The sequence below is a fragment of the Chiloscyllium punctatum genome, chromosome 4 (assembly GCF_047496795.1).
Source record: "Chiloscyllium punctatum isolate Juve2018m chromosome 4, sChiPun1.3, whole genome shotgun sequence".
In the NCBI taxonomy this organism is placed as follows: domain Eukaryota; kingdom Metazoa; phylum Chordata; class Chondrichthyes; order Orectolobiformes; family Hemiscylliidae; genus Chiloscyllium; species Chiloscyllium punctatum.
This window is the reverse complement of record NC_092742.1, coordinates 42643761-42656327: the sequence shown is the minus strand read 5'-3', so window position 1 is coordinate 42656327 and position 12567 is coordinate 42643761. Positions and strand designations below refer to the sequence as shown.

Sequence of the window (12567 nt, the reverse complement as noted above, 5' to 3'; positions counted from 1 at the left end):
ATACGGGACTAAACAGCCTGGAAAATCAATCAGTGCTGGTCAATGACATACATAGACTTTATGAAAACACAGATTTACCTGTTCAAAATTCCAAACAATCAGCACTTTGAAGATGACTCAAAAAGGTACCACCCAAATAGCTCTATTGGGTTTTGAGTAACATTTTTTTGTAAATGGATAGTACTTTGTTGTTGGATTCAAGTTTGATTTTCTGCATGTGTACATGGTATTCAATCTATTGATGCTGTTGACCTCAAATCTGCCTTCCCAAAATCTTACTTGGTTGTAAACAAGTAATTTTAAAACCAGCATCTGTTAATAAGCAGCATTTAATTTTCTAGCAAATGTTACCTTGATAGTTTTTGCATTTCAAGCTGTAACTCTTCATGTTCCAAACTTTTTTTCCCACACCAGGTCCTGCTGGTACTGGTAAAACTGAATCGGTCAAGGCACTTGGACATCAACTTGGACGCTTTGTTCTTGTCTTCAACTGTGACGAGACCTTTGATTTCCAGGTGCTGTAACTTTTTTTTATGTAGATATTTTTATTGAAAATTTAACCTTTTTGCAAGTTTACAAAAATAAAAAAAACCGAAGTACAATTAAATCTTAAATAAATAATAACCAAAATTTAACAAAAGAAAAATACCGAGGTGGGGGGGTGGTGGAAAAACAAAGTTCAACTGACTACTAATCTAACCTACAACTAACCAGAATGTATAATTAAGTCTCTTACATTATTCAAATAAGAGGAAAAAAAAACGACGGATAACACAGAAATTGGGTAGCGAGATACCTGCTCGGAATGTATTAACATCAAATGTAACAAAACCCGTATTCGTGCGGGATTCCTCTCCCAAGAGGCCCCGGACCAGCCAGGTTCGCCATCTCAATTAAATAAAAGCCCTTGTTAGGATGGTCGAGATATCTGTATTTATATAATTCAAGAAGGGCTGCCATATTTAATGGAATAATTCTGTCTTTTGGTGAACCATATTTGTAAGCAATCCAGGGGAATACATTCCATAATTAATCTGTGCCAATTTGAAGGTCTAGGGGGACCCTTAACCACCCAGTTTACCAAAATTATTTTTCCTTGCACAGAAAGAGAATAGAAAATAACCTCTTCCCATGCATATCCAGGGAGGAAACGTTCGAAAAGCCCAAAAGGAGGGATACAGGGTCCACTCTAATTTCCGTTCCTAGGATTTCTATCGGAGCACTTGCTACTTAAGATCCGTAGATATTTGCCTATGGACAGGTCCATAGGCAATGTACAAGAGTGCCCACCTCTATTTTACATTTGGGACACATTGGAGATGCTCCAGCCTTAAATTTTGCCAATCGATCCGGTACTATATGGGCCCTATGAAGTATCTTCAGCTGAATAGCCTGAGTTCTGTTGCAGATGGTGATTCTTCTGGCGTTTTCCCAAATGTCATTCCACATTTCTATAGAGATTTCTAGTCCCAAATCCTGATCCCATGTTTTAAGCAGATTGTCCATATCTCCCGATACTTCGTCATGTAGTAAATGATAAATAGTACTGATGGAAGATACCCCCATTTGTTGTAGCACTCTACATTCTCTATCTGATTTATAAAGACTATCTAGTAACGTAGTCATCTTCTGTATATAATCTCGAATTTGGAAGTATCGAAAGAGGACTTCATTGGGTAATCTGAATTTCTGACACAGCTGTTCAAAAGACATTAGGACCTCTTTAAATCCCCTAAACAAAAGAGACCCTAGATCTCCAGAGTTTAAAAGTGGCATCTATAAACCCCGGTTGAAATCCCCATGCTCCCACTATCGGAGCATAGGGGGATGTTTTATGTGAGTTGCCCTCGTTTTGCCGCATTATATTCCAAGCTTTAATTGTGTTTAGTATTATAGGGTTTTTACAATGATCTGTAATGATTTTCCTCTTGTCTGAAAATAAAAGGTTAATAAGTGGGTATTTTACGTGAGAAGCCTCGATGTCCAGCCAGATTGGGTCTTGTCTGATCCGCAATCAATCGGCTAGGGAACTTAACTGATTTCCTAAAATCTGGGAAGTCAAATCCTCCCCTTGCTTGTGGAAGCTGTAGCTTCTTCAGCTTAATGAGGGGCCGTCTATGATTCCAGATAAAGGAACCCAACCAGCCATATAATTTACGTAGTGCCAGCCTCAGCAGCATCACCGTAAGCATTTTCATAGGGTATAGGAGATGGGGCAGGACATTCATTTTAATTAGTGCTATTCTACCTAGCCAGGAAATTGGAAGGTCTCCCCATCGCTGGAGGTCCTACCTTATCCTTTCCAGTAAATGCACAAAGTTAGCCTTGTATAACTGACCAAATACTGGGGTAATAACAATGCCTAAATATAAGAAACCCTCCAGGGGCCACCGAAAGGGAAAGTGGGATCCGTCCACTAAGTGGGATATCCTAGCAAGGCCACCCATTAGCATAGCCTCCGATTTTGAGAAATTAATTTTATAGCCTGAGAATGCACTAAATGTATTAATAACTTGGAGGCACGGACATCAGAGGATTACTGAGGAATAGAAGAACATCTGCATAAAGGGTAATTTTATGTTTACCTGTACCAATCCTCGGGGCTGTTATATTAGGGTCAGCCCGTATAGCTTCTGCTTGTGGCTCAATTATTAGTGTAAATAGCAATGGTGTGAGAGGACATCCACACTGAAGCTATCCGAGCCTAATCCATTGGTAATCACCACTGCTTTGGGATCACTATACAATGTTGAGACCCATTTGGTAAACACCTTTCCAATGCCAAACCTTTCCAATGTGTAACATAGATATGACCATTCAACCCTGTCGGATGCCTTTTCCGCATCTAATGAGACTACTACTCCTGGTATCTTTCCCTGGTGGCAGGCTTGAATCATATTCAAAACCCTTCTAATTGTATTGGATGATCTACGGCCCTTAATAAACCCTGTCTGATCTTCCTTTATAATATGTGGCAATACCCTTTCTAGCCTCAATGCTAACGTTTTAGAGAGGATTTAAAAATCTATATTTAGCAAGAATATTGGTCTGTATGATGTGCAATCTTCTGGGTCCTTTTCCTTTTTTAAGGATGAGAGATATTTGCCTCTTTCAGCGAAGGCAGGAGACAGCCCTGACTGTATGCGTAGTTATACATGTCCATCAGTGGACCAGCCAATATTCCTGTAAATTCTTTATAGAATTCAGCTTGAAAGCCATCTGGGCCAGGTGCCTTACCGCTCTGAAGTTGCCTGATTGCGTCAAGTATTTCTTGGATTGTTAGGGGAGCATTTCAGACCGATACCTGTTCCGGAGTTAGGTCCAGAAAGGTCAATTTTTTTTAAAATGACTGCACCCTCCTGATCCTGTCTTCACAATCCTGTGATTTTTATGTAAATCAATAAAACTTTCTGAAGATTCCGTTAATTGTTTGTTTTATGATGAGTCAAAATACCCTTACTTTCCTTGATAGACGTGATAGTTTGAGGGGCCGCCTTTTTCTTTACAAGAAATGCTCAGTATCTACCCGGTTTGTCGCCAAATTCATATAACCTTTGTTTTGCAAATAATATTTCCCTCTTAGCCGTTTGGGTAAGCGTGGTGTTTAGAGCTGTCCTAAGGGCCGTAATCCTTTGCAATTTGATAATAGAAGGTCTGTCAGTGTATGCTGTTTCAGCCGCTTTTAAGTGAGCTTCGAGCAGACGCTGTTGTTCTCCCTTTAATTTTTTCTAGGTCACTGAGTATGAGATGATCAAACCTCGCGCGTAAGCTTTGATGGTCTCCCACATCGTTAATGGGTTGCTAGCCGTACCTAAATTAATTTCTAAAAAAGTTTTAAATTTGTGAGAGAAGTACTTTACAAATTTACTATTTTTCATCAGGAAGGGGTCCATATGCCAATGCCGAGGGGATGTCCCATTGTTCCTCTCCTTGATTTCCATATATACAGCAGCGTTGTTTGGAAATTGCTATACTACCTATTTTACAGGATGATATGGAATTTTAAAAATCTCTGCCCTGTAGATGAAGGCATCTCCATACATCTAGTCCTAATTCTTTGTTCAGATCCACCAGTTGTCTAGATCTGGGAGATACTCCTGCAGTACTCTTGGGAATCCTATCTATTTCCGTATCCATAATACAATTATAGGGGGAGACTTTAATTGTATGACTAGCACCGAGAGCCATCAATTTTGAGAAGGCTTCCGTTATAAATTTAAAGGGGTGTGCTGGGGGGCAATACAAATTTTAAAATCCCATATTCCTCTCCATTTATAAGGGCTTTAATCAGAATATATCGTCCAGATTCGTCTTTTATCTGATTTAGGATTTTGAAAGGGAAATTCTTCTGAATAAGAATAACAACTCCCCTGTTCAAATCCACCCTGTCATAATTTCAAGTGTTCTTTATCCAATAAGTGTGACTCCTGTAGGAGAGCCATATCAACCCTTTCTTGATGTTTGATAATTTTTTTTTCCTTTTTGACTGGCGAATTACTCCCCTTGACATTCCAGGTGCACCACTTTAACTGACTGATCAACCATAATCGTCCGGCCAAATCTGAGACCCCTCGGGAGGGGAAACCCCATCCAGAACATCCCGAGCATAGAGCATATAAAATTCACAAAAATAAAGGCTAATACACTCTCAACAATATAATAAAAAACTATTTCTAAATAAAAATATAAGCTGTAACTGGTTTTAATAATGTGGTGTAAATCTTTCAAGTGTTTTTTTTAATTGAACTGGCTTGAAGTCGAACTTCTGAAATACTGCTCCAGTGTAGTGAAGTTTTGTGTAATGAGCAGGTGAGATGTTATTGGTTGTTTCAGTAAGTTAATCATTATAGTGTAGTATTTTGTCTTAACTCTTGTTTTAAGATATAACAGTTATAGAAAAGGGGAGTCTGAAATTGTAAATATTTTTACCAAGTAACCTCTTGCGTTGGTTACTTTATGTCCCTAATGGTCAAATCATTCAAGACTCCAATGTTTGTTGATTTTGTTTGATTCTAAATTCTTCCAGGCTTTATATAAAACGTTCATAAAATTCTTTTGGTCTTTTTGGGTTTTTCTTATCTAATTGATTTATTTTCTTAACTTTAGGCCATGGGTCGAATATTTGTAGGTCTCTGCCAGGTGGGAGCTTGGGGCTGTTTTGATGAATTCAATCGCCTTGAAGAACGTATGCTATCAGCTGTATCCCAGCAAATACAGTGCATACAGGAAGCACTCCGTGAACACTCTAATCCCAGCCGTGACCGAAGTATGTAATTCTATGCATTTTTGATTTTTTTTCGTTGTTGTCCTGATTCTTTCAAAATGAGTTCCTCTAAAGTGCAATAACTTCATTTTTTTTAACCATAACTTGCTGCGAGGTGTAAAAGTAATTTTTGTTCTTAACCACATGTGAATTCAGCTTTGAAGTACAGAGCCTTCAGTTCTTCATCTATGGACTTCTGACAAACAGACACAGCAAACTGAATAGTACAAACCAATAACAGCTACTTGTAAATACAGGTATACAGACCCTTTTTGGGTCTGTTGTGAGGGAATTAGTGAACTGTGCTTATCAGGTACCTGTTGTACAGGTATTTTTCCCTCTGTTTCTCTTAGTTCCTCAGTGCTGCAGTGTGTTGTGGCTCATTTAAATAAAATTCTGATGCAGCTTAGTTCGTGGATGGTGGGATGATAGCTTCCGTAGTTGTGTATCTTGTCAGTGTTTATGGCTTTCCTGTAAACTCAGGTCCATAGCTCTCCATTTGCTTTGTATTCTACCATGATGCCTAGGAAAGGAGCCTTGTTATTCTCTTCCTGTTCAGTGAATTTTGAGTAGGGAGAGATCATTGAAAATTGAATTGAAATGATTTCTTTTAATATAGGTTAAAATTCTAAGCATAATGAAAAGTAGGAGGACTTTGCAATAATTGACTCTAACTTTCGAGGAGAAAGTGAGGACTGCAGATGCTGGAGATCAGAGCTGAAAATATGTTGCTGGAAAAGCGCAGCACGTCAGGCAGCATCCAAGGAACAGGAGAATCGACGTTTTGAGCATCAACCCTTCAGGAATCCTGAAGAAGGGCTGATGCCTGAAACGTCGATTCTCCTGTTCCTTGGATGCTGCCTGACCTGCTGCGCTTTTCTAGCAACACATTTTCAGCTTTGACTCTAACTTTGTCAAAATATGCATAAGGGTCTTAGCAGCTACAAGCCTAAAGGAAAATTTGAGGTGAAAGTCAGCGGGAGATGGGGCTTGACGCTCAGCTGTGGGTTTTGCCTGTGTGAAAATATTTGTACAATCTGAATCACCCTGAAATAGTTGGTTCAGCCTGAAGGAACAGTATAGACTGCAAAGCTTAGGACAACCGTTGATTTTGCAGACTTGCAGGCCTGCAGGCGTTTGACTAAATTAACACACCCACAACTTGATAGTTTGGACTAGTTGCTTGCCTCATCCCAGTTACCTCTATAGACTGTGATGGAGGGAAAAAAGTGTTCCATTAACTTCTAATCTGAAATTGACAGTGTGTCTGCAAATAGTAAAAACATACAATAGGTGAGGACAAGAAACTTTGCAGATTTGAAGTGAATGCGGGAAGAGAAATCTTTTCATATCTCTCGAGAGGAATGAACACTGCTTGAAGATGAGGGAATGTTGGATTGAGTGGATTGGGGAGGGTGGGTAAGCGAGGAGACTATGCAAAGACTGAATGTACTCCTGCAATTCATGGTTATTTTATACTTACACCCAAGCTACTGGATTTCTTTGTTTTTGTGCACAGGAACTTGTCAGCTTGTAAGAAGATGGCTAGCTGTGTGCGATACTCAAGAGCCCTACTTTGTCATGGCTGCCTTTGCTGTAGAGGAAGTTGGGCTAAGAAGCCACATGATTTCCTGCTCTCTCTTTACTGTCTGAGCTTTCTTGGCCAACTGAGCTCATCTCTCCTGTTCAGCTCGTCAACTTCTTTCCAAACAGTTTGCTTCTGCAGGCCACAGCCATTAGTAACTGACTCCCAGTTGTCAATGCCAATACCCACCATTTTAATATCCTGCTTACAGGAATTCTTGCAATCTGTCATTGACCAGCCAGTCATGAAAAATTAGTATGCAAAAAGCATTGTTTATAGGTTGCTATCCCTTTGATCTGCATGAGCAGGTGTAATTGATTTAACAATAAGCGTATGCTAATAGAAGTAGTATACTCTTGTACTACTACTTGGTTGCTGCAAAGATACTGATGGTGGATGTGGAAACGTTTTAGCCTTTTTCTCCAACCTAGCATATGTTGTCCAAGCTGTTTTAGGATAGAGGAATGCACTGGCAGTGGTACAGTCTATATTTGCCAGGGTCATGCACGGGCCTGGAAGATTGAATTATGAGGGTAGGTTTTATAAATCTGGCTTGTATTTCCTTGAATTCGGGAGAAAGAGGAGTCATCTCACTAATTATGTAAAATGATAAATTGACATGATGGGGTAAATGCAAAGGATTAATCTTTTAACATAATTTGGGATGAGTGAACACCATCTTATCAGGCAACATCAGAGGATGTTAATTCCTGAAGAAGGGCTTATGCCCGAAACACTGACTCTCCTGTCCTTGGATGCTGCCTGACCTGCTGTGCTTTTCCAGCATCACACTTTTCGACACATACTGTCCAGCATCAACAGTCCTCACTTTCTCTCCATCTTAAGTATGGTTTAAACCAAATTTTAAGTGAAATCACAAACAATTGATCACAAAGGAATCCTCGGAAATCAGAGTTAACATTTCAGATTGAGTGAGGAAGTGTTTCTCAACCCAAAGCATATACTGATTTCTTTCCGCAGATACTGCCATACTTGCAGAGCTTATCCAGGCATTTCGGTTTTTGACCCCTAACTGTTGCCCAACTTTAATATTTTCCTTAAAAACCTACACCTTATTAAACTCCATGAATATCAGCCCCCACAACACTCAGATCAATTGTTTGTAATTTCACTTAAAATTTCAGATTGAGTGAGGAAGTGCTTCACAACCCGAAACATTTACTCTGATTTCTTTCCACAGATGCTGCCAGACCTGCTGAACTTTACTGGCAATTTCTGTTTGTTTCTGATTTACATCATCCGTAATTCTTTTAATTCGTATTTAGAGTGAGGGAACAGTTCAGATGTGAACTAATGGAATGTGTAACAGCTTCAAACTGCTGTCTAGTCTATTCCTGTTCTTGTGTGAAGTATTGAACTTGTAGCTTGAATTCTGTTACTTTTCTTTCAGGTTCTCCTACAATCACCTGTGAGCTACTGAACAAACAAGTGAAAGTCAGAGCCGATATGGCTATTTTCATCACTATGAATCCAGGCTATGCTGGACGTTCCAACCTACCAGACAACTTGAAAAAACTCTTCCGTAGTCTGGCAATGACAAAGCCTGATCGTCAACTTATTGCACAGGTTATGTTGTACTCTCAAGGGTTCCGAACAGCTGAAACCCTTGCAAACAAGATTGTTCCATTCTTCAAGTAAGCATGTTAAGCTTCACAATGACATTTCTCCTTGAATCTCTTTTTTTGGTGAAAATTTCACATGTTTTTTGATCCAGTTCGATAACATTCATATACTGAATTTCTTTTTCAAAAATTACTTTTTAAGGCTTTGTGATGAACAGCTGTCATCTCAGAGTCACTATGATTTTGGTCTTCGTGCCCTGAAGAGTGTACTTGTAAGTGCAGGGAATGTGAAGCGAGAGAGGATTCAGAAGATAAAGAAAGAGAAAGGAGAACGTGGTGAAGATGTTGATGAGGCAGAAATTGCAGAGAATCTACCTGAACAAGAGGTTAGTTATACTTTGCAGTTGTCATTACTTGTCAAATTATCTTGAATAAGTGTACGTACAAGAAAAATGAAATATAGTATACAACATGCAGTTGTGGCTGTGTGGTTAAGGTGATGGATTAGAAGATGGTTCCCTGCACCAGTTCGCATCCTGCTGACTACATTTCCTGAAATTGTTAACTTCAGGTTGGCATGGTGGCTCAGTGGTTAGCATTGCTGCCTCTCAGCACTAGGGTCCCAGGTTTGATTCCAGCCTCAGACGACTGTCTGTGTGGGTTTCCTCTGGGTGCTCTGGTTTCCTCCCACAGTCCAAAGATGTGCAGGTTAGGTGAATTGGCCAAGCTAAATTGCCCAGAGTGCTAGATGCATTAGTCAGAGGGGGATGGGTTACTCTTTAGAGGGTAGGTGTGGACTGATTGGGCCAAAGGGCCTGTTTCCGCACTGTAGGGAATCTAATCTAATCTATATAACATTCCTATTCTGACTTAATATTAGATTGGTGTTTTTCAATGTTATAACTTGTTTTGATCGTACCTTAAGCCCAAAGAAGTTGAGAAATATCTTTTCTGAATGTCTTACTTTGGTTGTTGTACTTTCTCTTCAGAAAAAATAAGCACTTCTGACCTTGACATCAATTAAGTGTTCACTTTGGGTGGTGTTAATATTCATGAAGCAATCATGTTGAGTAATTGATCAATCTGTCCACAGATTCTAATCCAAAGTGTCTGTGAGACAATGGTTCCCAAGCTGGTTGCAGAAGATATCCCATTGCTTTTTAGTCTTTTGTCTGATGTATTCCCTGGAGTACAGTACCATCGTGGAGCAATGACTAAACTGCGTGAGGAGCTGAAGAAGGTTTGTCAAGAAATGTACCTAACTTATGGCGATGGTGAAGACGTTGGTGGAATGTGGGTTGAAAAGGTGAGTTATGGATTTCTGTTTGTAGATTTTGTGCTTTATCCAATATTTAATTTTTCTTTAACTGCTTGGTAACTTTAATTACATATTCTATGTTAGGTACTTCAGTTATATCAGATCTCTCAAATCAATCATGGTTTGATGATGGTGGGACCGTCGGGCAGTGGAAAGAGTATGGCCTGGCGAGTTTTACTAAAGGCCCTTGAACGGCTTGAGGGAGTGGAAGGAGTTGCTCACATCATTGATCCAAAAGCTATCAGCAAAGACCATTTATATGGAACATTAGACCCAAATACCAGAGAATGGACTGATGGACTGTTTACACATGTTCTTAGAAAGTAAGTTGACCACTGTTTTCTTTTCAGTTTTCCTCCCAATTAGAGCCGTAGAGATGTACAGCACGGAAACACTCTTCAGTCCAGCACATCCATGCCGACCAGATGTCCCACCTCTCAGCACCCAGCCCACATCCCTCCAAACACTTCCTATTCATATACCCATCCAGATGCATTTTAAATGTTAGAATTGTACCAGCCTCTACCACTTCCTCTGGCAGCTCATTCCATACACTTACCACCCTCTGCGTGAAAAAGTTGCCCCTTAGGTGTCTCTCATATTTTTCCCCTCTCCTACACCTATGCCCTGCAGTTCTGGACTCCATGACCCCAGGGAAAAGACTTTGTCCATTTATCCTATCCATGCCCCTCATATAATTTTATAAACCTCGGTAAGATCACCCCTCAGTCTTTGACGCTCCAGGGAAAACTGCCTATTCTACCTCTAGCTACAGCTCTCATCCTCCAACCCTGGCAACATCCTTAAATCTTTTCTGAATCCTTTCAACTTTCACAACATCTTTCCAATAGGAAGGAAACCAGAATTGCATGCAGTATTCCAACAGTGGCCTAACCAATGTCCTGTGCAGCCGTAACATGTCCTCCCAACTCCTGTACTCCATACTCTGACCAGTAAAGGAAAGTATACCAAACACTGCCTTCACTATCCTATCTACCCATGACTCCACTTTCAAGGAGCTATGAACCTGCACTCCAAGGTGTCTTTGTTCAGCAACACTCCCTAGGACCTTACCATTAAGTGTATAAGTCCTGCTAAGATTTGCTTTCCCAAAATGCAGCACCTCCTATTTCTCTGAATTAAACTCCATCTGCCACTTCTCAGCCCATTGGCCCATCTGGTCCAAATCCTGTTGTAATCTGAGGTAACCTCCTTTGCTGTCCACTACACCTCCAACTTTGGTGTCATCTGCAAACTTAACTATATCTCTTATGGTCACATCCAAATTATTTATGTAAATGATGAAAAGTAGTGGACCCAGCACCAATCCTTGTGGCACTCCACTGGTCACAGGCCTCCAGTCTGAAAAACAACCCTGCACCACCACCCTCTGTCTTCTACCTTTTGAGCCAGTTCTGTATCCAAATGGCTACTTCTCCCTATATTCCATGAGATCTAACCTTGCTAACCAGTCTCCCATGGAGAATCTTATCAAAAGTCTTACTGAAGTCCACATAAATGACATTTACTGCTCTGCCCTCATCAATCCTCTTGGTTACTACTTCAATCAAGTTTGAGACATGATTTCCCACACACAGCCATGTTGATTATCCCTAATCAGTCCTTGCCTTAACAAATAAATGTACATCCTGTCCCTCAGGATTCCCTCTAACAACTTGCCCATCTCTGCCATTAGGCTCACTGGTTTGTAGTTCCCTGACTTGTCCTTACCACCTTTCTTAAACAGTGGCACCACATTAGCCAACCTCTGGTCTTTTGGCACCTCACCTGTGATTATCGATGATACAAATATCTCAGTAAGAGGCCCAGCAATCACTTCTCTAGCTTCCCACAGAGTTCTATCATCCTGAAGATGTTGACTCCCTTGTATGATTATAAGGTGCTGGTTGCCCAAGTGGATCTCTTTCATACCTGCTTAATGTGGAATGCCACTGACGTAGTGACATTGTGAACAGGGTAGCTTCTCCACACCCTACACGCTCTCATTTGCTTCCAGCAAGGATGTGTCAAGTTTTTTGTTTTCTGTGCTGTCTCTAATGGGTGTTGAGGTGCAAACCACTAACTCTGATGGAAAATGGACTTGGCTACTTCCTAGTCCATTTGGTTCAGCTAATGTGGATAAAGTTGCTCAACGATCCATTGGAAGTTCGTTGTTTTTCTCCATTTATTACAAAGTCAGTATCAACTATGTTTAATGTTCAAATTGTATACTTCAACAATGTCAAATTTTATGCAAATCATATATTTGTTCAGGATTATTGACAATGTACGAGGTGAACTGCAGAAACGTCAGTGGATCATCTTTGATGGTGATGTGGATCCTGAATGGGTAGAAAATTTGAATTCGGTTCTCGATGATAACAAATTGCTTACCCTGCCCAATGGAGAGCGTCTCAGCCTTCCATCAAATGTAAGCATTTTTGCAAAGGATTGATAGAATTGTATTGAATAGAATTTATGCTTGTCCAAAACGTTGATCATGATTTTATTTTCAACAGGTGCGAATTATGTTTGAAGTCCAAGACTTGAAATATGCTACATTGGCCACCGTATCCAGATGTGGAATGGTATGGTTTAGCGAGGATGTTCTCAGTACTGATATGATCTTCAACAACTTCTTAGCTAGACTACGTAATATTCCTCTGGATGAGGGAGAAGAGGAGGCCCAACGTCGACGCAAAGGCAAAGAGGATGAGGAACAAGAAGCTGCTTCCCCAATGCTTCAGGTACAAAATTAGTTTGAATTTTCTGCCTAAGCGTGTCATTTAGCAGAGGTTGCATCTTTATAAAATGAGCC

General features: G+C 40.2%; 1 protein-coding gene across 2 annotated transcripts in view; it reads left to right on the top strand.

Moving 5' to 3' along the window:
* Window positions 1-12567, top strand: part of dync1h1 (dynein, cytoplasmic 1, heavy chain 1) — a 96968-nt gene that overhangs the window by 35538 nt on the left and 48863 nt on the right. For both annotated transcript variants that reach the window (XM_072568489.1, XM_072568491.1), the window contains exons 28-35: window positions 415-515; window positions 5107-5266; window positions 8260-8503; window positions 8634-8817; window positions 9525-9737; window positions 9834-10072; window positions 12024-12180; window positions 12269-12496. In XM_072568489.1, coding sequence (XP_072424590.1) covers window positions 415-515; window positions 5107-5266; window positions 8260-8503; window positions 8634-8817; window positions 9525-9737; window positions 9834-10072; window positions 12024-12180; window positions 12269-12496 — 1526 coding nt within the window. The remainder of the gene's footprint in view (window positions 1-414; window positions 516-5106; window positions 5267-8259; window positions 8504-8633; window positions 8818-9524; window positions 9738-9833; window positions 10073-12023; window positions 12181-12268; window positions 12497-12567) is intronic.